Genomic DNA, 16,491 nt, shown 5'->3' on the forward strand with positions numbered 1-16,491 from the left:
TATATATATTTATATATGACATGGGCTCAGCAAAGTATGTACAGTTCTTTTTTTCTTAAATGCATAGTAACGTTTAAGATTCATGACGCGTAAATAAATAAGAACATCAATGAGTGACTCTGCTCTCTCCGGAGCTCAAATAAATTAACCTTCATTCATAACTGGCACGGTGAACTGAGAGCATCAGAGATGTGACAGTAGGATTACTTCCCCCCGGCCGTCTCCTGTGAAAACACTTAATGTCTCCCGTCTTGTCAAAAGCATTTTAGTTTCTATGGGTAATTACCCACACCTGATCTTGTGGCTGTCACTGTGTTTGTACACCAGATGATACCAATGACTGTTACCTCTTCTAACCAGACATGAGGAGATCAAACATTTAAAGATCCTTTCTCGGTGACCAGTGGAACAAATATACACCGAATTTGTTCTTTTAGGATACAGATCAATTTAGCACTATGACGCTTTTGACAAATTGACACCATTATTATTACAGTATTTCCACCCCTGTGAAGACGGGCGGTGGGTGCGTAGTCCTTAACGTTATATACCTCTCAGAAAACAAACAGCATCTCCCAGACTGCTCTCTGCTTGCTGGGGGCAAAAAAGGCATTCAGAAGCAGTTGTTCAGAAGACAATGTGGGGATGTTAAGGACAGACGAGATGACGGCAATGTAGAAGAAGCATTCGAAGGGTATTGTTCTGTTCTTTCAGAGGGAAACAGGCTCTTCCGTATATTTATATTTGTACAAACATTTAGGTCATAAACATCTCAAGCACCATAGATATTAATATTAACAAATCATAAGTGTCAAAAAAAATGGAACCAGGCAGAGATCTTTTCTTCTTGATTTGGTCACAATCCTTTTCTTTCTTTAGTTCCCCTTCATTCCTTCAATATATATTTTGGCTGTCCCTTTATTAAGTCTGCATCTTTTAAATATCAGACATCACAGGAACCTTTTCAATAGCCCATTTGTTACCGTAATTAAAGTCTTAAATATCTCTTATTTCCCTTATTCTGCTTTTATACATAGTCTCTACATGGTCCCATTGCACTCAACTAAAAAAGGATACCTTATTATAAAACACACATTGACGAATCATTCAATTTCTTTAAGAGTAGAGCAGGACAACACAGATACAAATAAGAGACAGTCTGCCTGTTCGACAGTCAGTCAAGCCAATTAATGGATTTACTTCGCACTGGATCAGAGAAAAACATTTTCTCCTACATGACTCAGACGTTGCATTGCTTTGTGAACACGAAAAAAAGCCATCATGTTTGTATTAGGGGAAATGCACTGTATGTACATATGCCCTTGAGGGTCAAAAAACAGATGTCTGTTTGTCAGTAGAATCAAGGTGGAAACAGCACCACAAGAAACTAGCTTTTTCTTTCTTTTTTCTGTTTAACCCTGTGTCCTGGAAAAATCATATATTTTTTTTTCAAATTAGATTTTATTTTGGCTTTGTTGTTTTAAAGAGAATTTGTTGTGAGTCTCCATTTAATTAATGTTTAGTTAGGAACCCAGTTTAAATGTTGTCTCATCTGTTCACCAAAGACCACTCAAACATACAGTATTAGCATGATATAGTGTAACACTGATCCACAGTAAAACATCACATTTAGAAATGGCTATAGTTTCAACGTTTTTCCAAGGACACTGATCTATGTGGGTTATTTTTCTAATGCTAGCACCAAAACTTACTGCATGTACACAAGGAGAGAGGAGAACGAGAATTGGTCTTTGTATTGTTGAAATGTTCACAAGGCACTTATCTAAATCATCTTTTCTTTGTCCCCCTGTCTTTCTCATGGTCAGTCTCTTTTACTAACTGCACAACAATACCAGGCCATTCTGTAGTCACGTTAAAAAGCGCTCTTCTAGGAACGATGGGAGAAGAGGGATTGTTCTTATCCTCTCCTTCACATCTTCTCTGTCCGTCTTTGTTTAAAAAGTGACAGTTTTTCTTCCTCTCTCCACTCCTTTTCCTCTACATACATTCCTAAATGTTCAACTCGCTCTAAGAAGTGTCTCTAATGATTCCCTTCTCTGGAAATCAATGTTCACTTGGTTATGTCTGATCTTTTACCATATTTATCTTGTTCAACATAGCCCATTCATTAGATTCTGTTTGTTGACTCCAGGCCAAAATCTATGGACTACTGTCTGTTGGCCTCTCCAATATCTCCTTATTTTTTTATTTTTTTTAAATCTCTATTACTTTTCCCTCCATATCTCCTTCCATCTGTCCTTCTGCCTACTTACATCTGGAGGACACATGGGGGATATCATGCATCAAGTGGTCAGTCCATCCCTGTATATCCCCCATTCCAACCATCCACTGAGATGTATTTGTTCAGGAGATGTTTTTCTGTTGTCATTTTCTTTGATTAATCAGAGGGCTAAGGGGTTTGACATCTAATTGAGTCCAGCTTTGTGTCTGCCTCTCAGTCCTCCAGCTCTCCATCCCTCCGTTGTTCTACCGAAGTCTTGAGGACACGTCAAAGCAGGTGATCATCATGAGGTGGGCCTTGCAGAAGTTGACTCTGGTCTCCAGTTTGTCCGTCACCGTCTCCAGAGCTTGTAGATACTCCAGAGAGTCCACCTCGTAGGCCTGCTGTAGCTCAACTGTGGATATGGACAGGCAGGCAAAGAAAACATGTGACACACCTAGCTTAGACCCTGTTATAGTATATACTGTTTATGATTTCAAAATTAATAGTATGGTTATATTATGTATTTTTTTAATTGTTAACAAATTTAATGAAAAATTCCAGCTAAGTACAAAGTACTTCCCATTATTTAAAGCCTGATACTCCATTGTTATACAGCAACAACAAGCGAGCCACACCAATGCACTAGGTGACATGTTTCTTCATTATAGTGAACACTGTAGTTTATTATGATTTGAAAATAACTCACTAGAGCACCAACTGTGTTTTAATCAGTGGGTGGAATAGTCCCCAACAAATGTGTTTTTTACTCCTACTTGGGCAATGCTTGCCAAAGACTAGAGTGCCCAGCTGTTCAGGAATTTACTGAGCCCACTAGATAGCCTTGTTCTCTAAAGAAGCATATATTTTTAGACAACTAATGGGGATGTGCCCAACAACAGACCATAGTTAATAAGACATAACACAGACAAATATGCCTGATCATTTCCAAAATGGATAATGTCTTTTCTTTCCCAAGCAGTCACCTCATGTGTATTATTTAATGATTATATATGTGTATACAAAGTCTCCTTGGGTGACTTGAAAGGTGCTCGCAAATACCATGTATTATTATTATTATTATTATTATTATTATTATTATTATTATTATTATTATTATTATTATTATTATTATTATTATTATTATTATTATTATTATTATTATTGTTGTTGTTATTATCATTATTATTAATTATTATTAATTATTATTAATTATTATTATTATAAAAATAGTCTTGTAACCTACTTTGAACTACTTGTGTATAATCCTTCTTACACTCAGTGGTCCATTTGTGTGGCTCCAGCATCAGGTGTTGTTTGGTTTGTTCCAGCTCCTTCCTCAGACCCTGGTACTTGGCTCGGACTTCGCTGATTCTCTGCTGACGGTTTTCCAACAGACGGAGCTTGCCACTGACATACACCACCTCCTGATGGACAGACATATATTGATTTTATTCACCTTTATTAATCCTGGTGTGAGTGTGTTGTTGTGAAAAGCGTGCAGCTCTATATCATCAGCGGCAGCCTGCTTAACATTGCACACATTCGCACCTCATCGACTCCCACTGTGTGACCGCAGTGGAGTACGCTCGGACACTGAGCGATTCCACTGGAGCGGTTGGGGGTTAAGTGGCTTTCTTAAGGCTGCTGCAGGGAAAATCTATATTTCATGGTTTACTCTCTCACCCCCTTTCCTCAGGCTCTCAAGGCTCGCTTCCCTGCATTCAAAAAAGGTTTGGTAGTGGAAACCCAAAAACCTCCACCATGCATTCATTCAGTTCCACTTTGTATTCTGCTACATTTTGGGACTAAAGGAAATAGAATGTAGATTTATAAACCCCTTATTCAAACAAAATATAGTAAAAATTTAATATGCTGTATATACAGTATATATTATATATTTCCTCACTGATACATGCAGTGTGGAAGGCACCGTTTGGGGCACAACAGTTAGGGTTAGAGCCTTCCAGGCAGCGCTGACTTGAAGGCTCCGTTGGGGGCACAGAACACCATTGAGCCATGCAGTAGCCAAGATCCCTTACATTCCAATGTCTCTTTTCTAGCCTCCTCCTTTTCCTCTCCTCATCAACAGTGTCCAACAGAATACTTATTGCTTTTTAATGTATCCCACAACTATTATTCATCACAACATTTTTATTGACATCATGTGCAATATGCCTCCGGCCCTATGGGCGTCTTTCTCAGCTATCTTGGGCTCATTCCCTTCCCACATCCATTGCTCTGTATTCCTCACCCTGCCACCACCATGCAGAATATTCTCCTTGCACTCTCCTTTCTTAAATCCTTTCCTGCTTTCTTTGTTCCTTCTTTCTTTCACAGTTGCTCTCTCTTTCAATAAGTTACTTTTAACTTCAGATGTCTGTGAATTTTGGTCTAATCTTTACCTGCCATGCTTTTAATATCTTTCCTCTTCCCTAATGTCCATTTCCCTTTCTTCCAGTATAAGTTGTTCATCGTCCAAAGTGACACATCTGTGTTCCCTTACACATACAGGATACGAGGAGCAGTTTGGGCTGTCTTATTCGCCCATGACCTCTTCAGCGGCCCTTTTATTCTCTCCTTCCACCCTCTCACCCAAGCATCACCCGTCATCTCTCTCTCTCGCTCTCTCTCTCTCTCTCTCTCTCTCTCTCTCTCGCTCACCTTGCCACCTCCTTTGTTGTCTCTCCTCTTCTGCAGTCGCTCGACGTCGTCTATCTCGTACACCTTGATCTCAAAGGATTCTGTTGTTGCCGCCGCGCCCCGGAGGTTTGTGGGAGTTGGAGGCCCCAGTGGGCCATCTACCCAGCATGCACCTGGGCTGGATGAGGAGGAAGAGGAGGATGTGACGGCCTGTTTGGAGGAGCGGTGAGAGGGTGAGGACGAGGAAGAGTCCAAGGTCAGTGCTGGAATCAGACGGCGACGCTGGAGGCCTGAAGGTGAAGATCATAAACAAAGAGCTCTTTATTATACTGTTTATATACTGAAGCCCTATAAGACTCTTATTCTTTTTTTCATGTAGCGTAAATTAACTCTATTGTTCAAAGCTTATTCTTCATTTGGTGGCTGATTTATTTCCATGCGTTAGATGAGAATATAGTGACCACCATCATTTCAAAAAGGCAGCTGCATGGTTGCCTGGAAATTTCTTAAAAACAACAAACAATCAGTTTTTGAACGGATATGCTAAATTTAACCTTTACGCTAATCTAATCTTAAGGCTGCTGGCTGCTTGAACAGACACATTTCAGCGTGGTATCAAAGTTTTTATCAAGCATTCGGAAAGAGCATGACTTAAACTATCAACCCACAGACATACCATAGATACAGTACATGTAAGTGTGACCTTGTACTTAACACAGAGCTCCCAGTTATCAAGTCTTTACAATTTGATTTGCGTCAGAATAGGTATCTTATCTAACTTTGGATAACAGCAAGATAGCACACAGACATAAAACACAGAATATTCTATGCTGAGGAAAGGAAAAAAGTGATTGAAGAAGCAGAAAAAGGAAAGAGCGACAGATAGTGAAGTGTGAAGCGAGATAAAAAGTTTAGTCTCTGTTCATGAAGCTGAAAGATAAGAGCGGCAGGTCACTCTCTAATCGGAGTGTGTATGAACACACACCCGTACTGTAACGGCACACATGCTTTGCATAGAAATTGCCATCCCATGTCGAAAGGAATGAGAGTTATCAGATTCCCAAGGAACTGAGAGATAAGGTGCCGGAGAAGGAGAGAAAGTGGGGATTTTAATAAGGTTGCAGGTGTCTTTCAGCCTGGCTGCGGCACTGAGAGGTCAAGCAGAGAGACATTTGTATTTCATTAGCTGGGAGGTGGATATAAGTGGACTGCGAAAAGACAGAGGGTCTGCAGGGAGGAGAAGAGAGCTGGATGAGCGAGGAAGAAAATGCGTGAGAGGAATAGATGAAAAAAAATATGAGAAAAGGTAGAGACATGGAAGGTAAAAATGAAAGAGCTAGTGAATCTAATCTAATGGAAATCAAGCACAAAGAGAGATCCCGCTGGAGATTTGATTAACATTTCGGTCACTGCTGTCTGTTCCACATCTGCCCTCTCTTCTTCTTCTTCTTCTTCTTCTTCTTCTTCTTCTTCTTCTTCTTCTTCTTCTTCTTCTTCTTCTTCTTCTTCTTCTTCTTCTTCTTCTTCTTCTTCTTCTTCTTCTTCTTCTTCTTCTTCTTCTTCTTCTTCTTCTTCTTCTTCTTCTTCTTCTTCTTCTTCTTCTTCTTCTTCTTCTTCTTCTTACTATTTATACCCTGTCTGCCGGAATTAGAGCTGGATAGTTATATCCTTTTTGTACATGTGCAACAAACACAGTGTCTCCTTGGACAGTTGGACAGTGAATGGTCTCTTTGCAGCAAAGAATATGGTTAAAGGCTTCGGGGTGGAAAGGTTACTCTAATTTAAACACATCGGAAAGGGCTGCTTCTTGGTCCAATCTGATTTTATGCACATATCCATCCCATGGTTAACCTAGAGAGTGTAATTTGGCGGGCACATTAGCAGCCTCTCTGTGTGGTGTTCTGTGAATATATATTCATTACAGCCCACACCATCAGCTCCCCTTTACTATTTCACAGATGAGTGGTCAGGGTCACCTTTCCCTACCTGGCTCCTTCTGCAACCACAGCTTTCTTCACTTTATCCCTTACGTCTTCAATTCTTCGTTGTGCTTTTTTCCCCCCACCAATGGATTATCGTCTATCTTACTTAGTTTTCTATTATTATTATTTTCTAAGCTTGAGCAATCTTTTGATCACATGTTGTCAGTGCTTTCACCTCTATAGATTTCACATATCATTTAAGTGCTTTGCAGCTCTAAAATCTAAGCAATTCGTACCTATTGAGAAGAGGATTCATTTAAAATGGTTATCTTAAGGATTCCGTTCACTGATTAAGAAATGAATTATTTAGGCACATTATCCCCTTATAAACAAAATTAAACAGATTTCCTGTCTTTCTATGCCGCCTTCCATGATACGCTATCCAATTAAGTGAAGAAATTGTCATTGAAGCAAATTTCTAGAGAATATACTGTGTGTTTTTAAAAAAAAAGATTGCTAATGACCTGTGTTGCTCCTGCTCTTCTTGCTGCTCTTGGAGCTGCGTCTGGAGGAGGTGGTGGCTGAGCTGTGTTCACTGAGCGAGTCCTGGGCAGAGGAGGTGCTTCCTGTGTTCTCGCTGCTGTCTCTGAGCATGCTCTCGTAGCCGCTGCTGCCTCCGCTGTGGTAGAACAAGGCCGTCTTGCCCATGGCCGGGGGCAGCTCCCCGCTCAATATGCTGCTGTTGTCACTAGCGTGGCCACTGCTGCAGCGGTGGGCCTTCCTGGGAGCTGTGATCTTGCTGTAGGGAGAAGGCAACGTTTGGACCACTGCTGCTGCCTTCTCCTCTCCCGGGCACACTTCATCACTACCACCACCACCAACAACAACAACTCCTGCTCCAGCTCCAGCTCCAGCAACCCCGCCACTGACAACAGCAAAACAGGAGTGAAAGGGTTGAAATCATTACAAAAAATATTATTTATGATTTAGGTTTAAATGGCATTTTGTTTTGTTTTTCTACATAATGGTTGACATTTGAGAAGAGAGGGAATGCCATACGGAATGCAATTACGCCGTCACTACTCACCCAAAAGATACCTGGCACTGTTATTCCAGATCTGTTCTTAATGATATTCTTAAATAACTCATGGATGAAATAATAATTCCGTGCTATTTAACGACTTTTACAGCATGTGTTCAATGAATTTTGCAATTGGTGTGATGTTCTATATGTTTAGAATGCCCTATACTAAATGCTTGTAGTGTTAACTAAATGTAACCCAGGTTATTTTCTGTAGTTCCAAAGTTACAGAAATTCCCTAAAAGCATCATTTTCAGAAAATAATCACTAGATACTGTAGTTTACGATGCCCCCTAAACGCATCACAGGCGCATGAACGGCAGACAGCCGATGACGCAGAACAGAGAAACTGCGAGACACACATGCAACTACTAGTAATTAGCTGATGAAGATAACGATATTGATAAGATACCTAATGTGAAAAACTACATTTGAGACACTTTTGAGATAAGGAAAACTACTAGCGGTTGGTTCGGGAGAAAGCTCCGGACGGGTGCTTTCCGAGTGTATATTGACGATTTATCCTGGTGAGTTAACAGTTCTAGGTTAGCTAATAAGCATTGGGTTAGCCGCAATTAGCATTACTTTGTTTTTGATAAAATTAGTAATTGTGTGTTAAATTGCCTGAGATATGTGTGTGAAACTTAAAAACCAGTCAGGATATAATGTGTATGTGACGTGAATTGGATACGGCCGAGGGTGTTAACTGTTCAGCCATTTAGCATCGAAAATGAATGTGTATTGCTGCTTTTAAGGTAGGCTATTTTCCCATGGACATATAAAGTATTTTCCACGTGTTGCTCCGTTTTGTGCCTTGTTAATGGCCATGGCAGTGTGTTAGCTACAGGCAATATGTGCAGTGTGTTAGAACATGGTTAAGCTAATTTACATGTGTGGAGAAATAAGTTAAAGGGTTGATATTTGCATTTAATGAGGTTCATGTTTAAAAATAGAGGTTAAAGGATTAATTTAATTCATATGCTGTTGCAGCTATTGCAAAGTTTATTATGTGTGTACTTTTAAAAAGATTATTATTTAAGTGCAATGCAATTGAGTGAAAAGAAAAGCATTCAGACTGTTTTAATAACTGCGCTGCACACTTTTGTGCAGGCTGATTTTTTCGAGGGACAAACTGTTTCAACTGGACTGATTCTACTGCTTGCATCATCATTGCTGTTACTGGATCCATCATCTCTCATCGGACATCAGTTGCAGGCATGGACATTGTGCTCAAATCCACGCAGTGGTAGGAACGAAATGAACAAACTGAATTGAGGATTATTTGGTTTTGACACTTTTTCTTTATTCTGAGTACTCAGGGGTTTGTTTTTCTTTTGGTTCTTGGGCCCAAGACAAATAATTGACTAAACTGTTCTAAGGTATATTTTGAATGTAAACACTGTGAAAGGTACAATTAGAAGGAACTAAGATTCCTAAGCAGTGATAATTTTGTGTTGTTCTAGTCCCATGCGGGATATATTTTATTTATTTTAAGTACTTAGTGCTGCTAAGGTACAGTTGTATTTCACTTTTTGTTTTATTATTCCGTGTCGATATTTCTATTATTTTACTATATTGCTGGGAGAACAATTGCAACTTTTTTTTCTTGAATCGATATCATTATAAATACAAAACTTTTATTCTCTCAAGTCGTGGTCACGTGTCGTTGTGTGGGTTGGAGGTCTCATTAATCATATTAAGCTACAATCAATCCCCTTACCAATCGAATGTGAACTTAGAATCTTTAGTAACCTGATATAAACTTAGACATAGACATTTAGAATAGATACCCCACCTCTAGGGGTCACCAGAAGGTTACATAAAGATAACGCAAAACTGACTTACCTTGCCCCTCCAACTCCTCTTTCCTCTGCTGGATCTGTGCCTCCTCCCTGGGCATGGCTCCTGGAGCGGGAGCCTGCACTTCCCTGGAGGAGCTCTGAGATTCGACCGTTGACGGCCCGTAGAGGCAGCTTGGCAGCCAGGCTTCCCCCTCGACTGCGGCTCAGAGACTGTGTAGACCAGGGTCCAGGAGAAGGTCCCTGCTGCTGCTGTACAGGGACCTGGACTGAGCTCTGAGGCTGCTGAGGCTGAGAAAACAGATACAGTACTTAGGCAGAGTCCTGTTGTTTACATGTAATAAGAGTGTGTACATTCATGGTGAAGAAATACAGTATCTTCCTACCTTTCCATTAGGAGGTAGGCTGGAGCTGCGGCTGGCAGCTTGGCTTAAAGACTTGGTAGAGAAGCTGAGTGTCTTGGTGCTCGAGGTAGACAGACTCCTGGCCTTAGGACTGCTGGTCATCAGCAGCTTACTGACCGCTGAGATCTTTGACTGGCTGCTGCTTTTAGCTGGTGACTGTGGAGCGCTGCTTGGACTGGGGCTGAAAGCAGGGCTGCTGCTGTTTCCAGTGGGAGAAGATACTGATCCAGCACGAGTGAGGCTGCGCCCAGTACGAGGCATGGTGCTGTCCCCCCTCACCCCTCCCCCTCTCAGGCTGCCCCCTCTCTCCAAAGAGAAACAGTCATAGTGGTGGGAGCCACCGTTGGAGTTGTGTGCCCGACCCAGAGAGTTGGTTCTGTTTGCAAGCTGCTCCAACTTGGCACTGAAGAGTCTACTGCTGTCTATGCTGGAGCCTCGTTGCCTGGGGCCACATCCAGATACCCCTGCCTCCTCTGCTGAGATTCCCAGCAATGAGACTATGTGGCTGGGTGGGTGGAGAGGGCTAGCTGCCCTGTTCCGCTGTTCGAGGCTGGACTTACGTACCGGTGGCAAGGGTGGGATTCCCCCTTTCTTGTGGGAGAAAAAACCCAGCTTTCCAGTTGATCCCCGGCGGTCAAGTGTGCCGCGGGGACTGCAAGGAGTTGAATAGGTGACGCCCAGATTACGGTACTCCACTCCATTGTCTAAGCCGTCGTGACGGTTGAGACGGTGCCAGCCACGGGGAAGGCTGGCGGTGCGGTGGATATCCGGGCTGTAGACGCTAGTCAGACATTCTCCCTGGGCAACAGCAGCCAGCACCTCGCAGCCATCCACCACTCTCTTAAAGGAATCTGGAGAGGACACATTCTCTCCACCTGAACTAGAGCTGCCATGATCCCCACCTAGTAGTGATGGACAAAGAGCAAACAGGAAATAACATAGACTTAATTTAAGAATCCTGTAAATCTTTTACTTTGAAACATTTCCCCCTATGAGGCCCAGACTGTCTTATGGAGCCCCTAGAGAAATCCCAGTGTCCAGGCCTGCTTTTGGGCCAGAATCAGGCCAGTAATAAAAATTCCAAATAGAAATGTGTAGTGTTAACCAAAAAACATTTGAGTTCTTACTTTTTTTAACAGTTTTAAATAAAACATAATTGCTTGCATACACAGTAAAACATTTCAACAAAAAGGTTACAGTATTGTATGTTGTGCATTTGTGCAGATTGGCCTATGTTAGATTTCTGGCCTAAATTATAGTCCAATTCCATCCCTGCTTACCATCCCTGCAGAAGCTCCGCTGGTCTCCGGTCCTGACTTCAGAATGCTCTACATCCCTCTTCCCTGGCTTCACTTCACACACAAGCTCCCTGGACCTCCTGTCCTCCATGCCACGCTTTAACCACGGGTCCTCAAAGCTCATCTCACTGGAGATAGAAGCTAGAAGTGGTGCGCTCAATTTGCCCGAGTCTTTCATTGAGAAGGTCTTGGTAGGTGAAGAGAGGATGTTTGGCTCCTGTAACACCATGGGTTTCACAGCCATACATGGGTGCACACTGATGGTGGACTTGAAGGGTGAGAGGTTACCAGGTCTTGCCAGAATTTGGATGTTAGTTTTAGCCATGGAGGGAGGCAGTTTCCTCAGCCTGTCTTTGGTTGGAGTTCCCTTATCACTCCCGTTGGTGTCTGACAGCGCCACCTCTCCTTCCAGACATTCAAAGACGAAGCTTTGGTTGGGTTCGTGTTCAGCCAGCGCCTCCCCTTGCTGGCTCTGGGACTGGTTGAAGCTGTGCAGAGAATGCTCAGCTTCACTGCACACGCTCAGATCACTCATCCAGGAGGACATGGATGAACCACAGCCGGACATCACTGTGGCTAGGGCTTCACCCTCTACCCGCAGCTTGGCCATGGCCACCTACAACAGGACACAATCCATTTTTATTCAGCTATATGAGAAATATCAACACAGCAAACTAAATTTGATGTAACTGCATACATCTTGAATCTGCGATACGTTTATTGAATAACAAATAATCTTCTGCATTTTTTCACTTGTTTACCAAGAGATGTTTAAGAGCCCTTGAGTGACTTACTTTGTCCATCAGGCAATGCCAAAGATGAGAAAATATCAGTGTTCAGTGGCAGCCATGTTGGCCACACAAACCTTGCCTATGGCCATTCTAATGGTGGGTATTTGGATCTTAAGGTTCAAATCATATCAAATCAGCCTTATGTGTGAACATATCCACATGCAACATGACACTCTGTAAATGCAAAGCAAGTCAGGCACACTAACCTCTGCCACCCCTGAGGCTGTTGCAGGACCAGCAGGCCTGTGATAATCCCCCACAGCTCCATCCTCAGCAGAACAGCTGACGGCTGGAGAGCCCAAAGAGAGCGCAGTGACAGAGAGACAGTTGCTGTTGAAGCTGATGATGCTGGTGGGACGACAGGTCAGGCCCTCAGTATTCATGAGAGTTGAAACATCCATGTCTTCCTCCCCTCTAGCAGCCATAGTGTAGACCAGTTGATCCTCCCCTAGCAAGAGAGACCCAACTGTCCCCTCAGCTACTGCCAGTCCCAAGGCTGCAAGTGGAGGAGAGCAGGAGAACCAAAATAACCACATTTGTTCCAAGCTGTTCTAGCTTCTTGACATCATCATTTGTTGTTATAATTCTTCGGGTTTGCGTATGACTCATATGCATCTCAACCCCTGTCCTTGTGTAAAAATAGTAGCAGTTTTATGCAACTCACCATCCCTGTGTGTGTCTAAGGGGATGGGTGGGACGTCATCGTCACACAGCGTCTCAGCTGAGCCCAGGCTGGCAGACAGAGACTGAGCTGGCTCCCTGTGGACCTGTGGGCTCATGCCCACTGGAGAAGTCCTGGACAGCACGGACTCAGTGGAGGATCGGCCGCTGTCTGCAGCCAAACTGTCTAAAGAATCAGTAACGCACATTTGGCATCGCAATTAATTTTGTTATTAAAACTGCAAAAAAACATGGAAATTGGCATCACATCATGATACCAATTTCCAACCACTGTTTGTTATGCAGATCTGTGTTATGGCACATTAGACAGTTATATAGATTCTGTTATCGCTGTGTAAAGATTTTTGTATATGTTCGTATGAACATAAGAGTAAAGAAAGCTAGAACAATATGGATAAGTTCAAGGCAATACATGTTGAAGGTTCTAACCATTCAATATCAGCATTCAACATGATAAAGATAAGAGATGCTTACTGTCTGACGTTAAAGCGTCTGTGGCCTGGCCGTCTTGAGCCAGAGTGTGTGAGGACAGTGGGGGCGTGGCAGGCATCACGCCCTTCTGGGTGTAAACTTTACACCTCTGGGACGGGGAAGATGGAGGCCTGAGGAGGAATACAAGTATCAAACATCATGGAGCCGTTGTTATCTTTTCACACATTTCGACTGTTTGTTAGCCCACATGCTACTCATTTCATCAGTGTAGTTTTTATTCAACCTCAATGACAGAAGATTGCCCCAAATGCCTATGCATGTATTGTACCTGTAATCTGATGTTTTGGTCAGGCTGGCGATGCCTAGACGTGGTGATCCTAGTGGGCGTGACTTCCCATCAGTGTTACAGCCCCCATTCAGACTCTCACGGCTGTTCAGAAAGACAGTCAAAGAAACATACCATCAGTTAAAGTCAAATTCATTTCAATGGCTGAAAGGACAATCTGCAAGGAAAAGTACCCCTACCCCTTAATAAAAACTCAAAGTTCTATATTTTCCTTGGAGGCACACAGTACCACTTGTCCTCACCTGTCGTGGAGGTGGGAGCTCTTGGCCCTTTGTAAGGGATTAGAGGTGATGCTGCTACATCCTGTGATGCCCCTGGTACTAGTAACTATGGGGGAAGCAGAACTCTGAGCCAAGTTGTGGATCATGGTGTGGGCCAGCTCTGCCTCTTCCACCACCTCCTGGATCTCCTGCAACTGTTGGTCATTGGTCCTTCTGGGAGACTGCACTGCACCTTCTATAGCAGCTGCACAGTCTGAGGGACAAGGTTTCACAAAAATCCCAAACTGAAGGTTACACAATCTGTCGAGTGGGACTTGACTTGATGATGGATTACAGGATTACAATTGTCACACTGGTCTCAAGAGGCATTAAGAGACAGTTTTGGGTCACAAATGATTTGTGTCCCATTTCGCAAATGTAAAACATGCTGGAACACATCATTAATATACTGTATATGTAAATCAGTGAATCAACCTGTGAGGCTTTCCGTCTCCAACACAGCAGCAGAGCCAGGAGCAGAAGGTGCTGAAGTTGGAATGGATGAAGCGGGACATGGCTCCTGTTTGGCACCTTGTTTGCAAGCTGGAACCTCTTCAAAGGGGAACTTTGCCACCTGAACCAAGGGACAGAGTGATGGATAAAAAAACAGAAAGGTTCCGTTCTTCAAACGAGAATACCTGAGATAGTTTGATTTGATTGTTGACAAGAGGTAATGCTCTGCACTCATGTCGCTTTCAGCTGTGGTGGTGCGTGAGACCACTTGAGCAGCTGAGCATAACTACCTGCATTAGTGACGTTCAATTTTGACGAAAGTAAGGCGAAGCATTTCCACATGCAATATTTTGTTACACGATCGAAAGCATGCACTTATTGAAAAGGGAGACGAAATTGCCACCGCAAACATAGGCAGTGACTGGCAGAAAAAATTTAAAGTAGATCCAGACAAAGCACCTTTTCTATTTGAATAGATAAAGTGTTCAACATCCTGTCAAGCTTTCTATATGCAGATCCCATCCCACGAACAGAACTATTTTACTTGTCGCTGCGTTATCTGCCTTGCCATCCATTGTCCTGGTATACAGAATATAATTTTCCTTTTAACAACAACAACAACAAGAAAAAAAAACTCCCCACCTCCTCGCTGCCATCAATGCAGTCCAGTCTCTCCTGCAGCTCAGCAAAGGTGTTGCACTTGAGGCACTCTCCCCCCTCCTCTGGGACAGGGGCCAATGGCTGCCCCAGTAGAGACTGAGCAGGCAGAGGTGGAGGCTGCTGTGAGGGAACACTGGACGGGTCCTCTGGCTGAGACTGCACCTGTTGGAGCAGACATCACGGAAAGACGTAAGTCATTTGTTCTGACAGCTGCTGATTGTAATAAACATTCAATGTTACAAATATATTTAAATTACCTTGCACGGAGCTCCGGCCGCCTGGCTTTGTGTTTGATGCTGCTCTGACGTGGTTTTACCTCGAAGCAAGGCAGGAATGATCGGCACAAATTCCGGAGGTCCCTCATTGTCGGTCAGCTCCCTATCTGACACGGCGGCCCCGTTGGGCCCCACGTAGATGACCGTGTCACATGACTGCTCGCTGCTGGAGTATTCATCAGGGTCACTGGATAGTCGCAGCAGGGGGAGGTCTGAGTCAGCGTCGCCGCGGTGATGGAAGGATCTCAGATGGGTCGGGCGACGCATGCGACCCTCTTCACAGGAGCTCTCTCCTCCAGACGAGCTGGATGTGTATTGCTGAGGGGGAGACACACAGACAGGCAAGGAGGAGGTGTTCAGGAGTTGGGTGTTGGTGAGAAAGAAAATATTCCCCTTTTTCAGATCTGCAGATATAAATTATAAATGTTTGCCTTTCATTTAACAGTTGAAACGAGATCGACGGAAAAATAACGTAGCCAAATAACCAAACAGATTTGACATAAGATCTTTAACCTAATTAAGTAATTCCTATATCTATGACAGTCTGGCACTTTGATGTATCTCATTACTTCATCTTATTTTCTAGTTGGAACTTTATTTTTAGAGCTATGAAGTCTTCAACCTTTTTTTTTCATCTGGACATTTTTGACTAAAGTGAGCATGAGCGGTGGAAGGTAAGAAGGGTGTCAGCAGCACTATGGGCACATGTGCTGCATGTCATGGAGAGGGAGAGCAGCTGATAAAATGCAGGACTTTTGGAGCTCACCTCAGCAAAAATGCATCAACATGTAAAATGAAGTCATACCAAGTTATAAATGATCATACAAAGTGAAGACTTGAACATGAACTCCATAAATAATAAAATACAGTATGTTATTATGAGCAAAACATGGACACTGATTAACAAATGTCTCCATCTATTTAAGGCATCTTACTAGTGACTATTTGTCTTTATCCTGAACTTAAAATGACTAAAGTTTTAGTTTTATCAGATTTAGAGAAATGATTTACCAATTGTTTATGAAGCATCAACAAGGTTTGAGTCAAACTCACCACGGTTACTTTAGTTTTCTTCTTTTTCATGCGGAGGACGCGGGAAGCAATCTGGATGGTGGAAAGGGTTTCTGAGAAATCTCTGGGTGAGGCAGAGATGTGAGCAATCATGGTGGTCCGGCAGTTCATGTTGCCTAGCGACTCCCTTAGCAACATGGTCAGTTTGCTGTCC

The 16,491-nt window shown here is 42.9% G+C and overlaps 1 protein-coding gene across 1 annotated transcript in view; it reads right to left on the reverse strand.

The window, feature by feature from the left end:
• Positions 1 to 1,324: 1,324 nt before the first annotated feature.
• The window catches only part of kif26ba (kinesin family member 26Ba), a 90,878-nt gene continuing 75,711 nt past the window's right edge, over positions 1,325 to 16,491 (reverse strand). Inside the window, exons 12-27 of the mRNA XM_080034121.1 lie at positions 16,320 to 16,491; positions 15,249 to 15,584; positions 14,974 to 15,153; positions 14,314 to 14,452; positions 13,861 to 14,092; positions 13,601 to 13,702; positions 13,315 to 13,442; positions 12,824 to 13,006; positions 12,366 to 12,655; positions 11,351 to 11,984; positions 10,053 to 10,972; positions 9,713 to 9,957; positions 7,311 to 7,711; positions 4,886 to 5,154; positions 3,498 to 3,648; positions 1,325 to 2,636 (exon numbers count right to left, since the gene is read on the reverse strand). Of these exons, the coding sequence (XP_079890247.1) occupies positions 2,488 to 2,636; positions 3,498 to 3,648; positions 4,886 to 5,154; positions 7,311 to 7,711; positions 9,713 to 9,957; positions 10,053 to 10,972; positions 11,351 to 11,984; positions 12,366 to 12,655; positions 12,824 to 13,006; positions 13,315 to 13,442; positions 13,601 to 13,702; positions 13,861 to 14,092; positions 14,314 to 14,452; positions 14,974 to 15,153; positions 15,249 to 15,584; positions 16,320 to 16,491 (4,531 nt within the window). The 3' untranslated portion in view covers positions 1,325 to 2,487. The remainder of the gene's footprint in view (positions 2,637 to 3,497; positions 3,649 to 4,885; positions 5,155 to 7,310; positions 7,712 to 9,712; positions 9,958 to 10,052; positions 10,973 to 11,350; positions 11,985 to 12,365; positions 12,656 to 12,823; positions 13,007 to 13,314; positions 13,443 to 13,600; positions 13,703 to 13,860; positions 14,093 to 14,313; positions 14,453 to 14,973; positions 15,154 to 15,248; positions 15,585 to 16,319) is intronic.

Source organism: Ammodytes marinus, assembly GCF_949987685.1.
Source record: "Ammodytes marinus genome assembly, chromosome: 1".
Classification (NCBI taxonomy): Eukaryota; Metazoa; Chordata; class Actinopteri; order Uranoscopiformes; family Ammodytidae; genus Ammodytes; species Ammodytes marinus.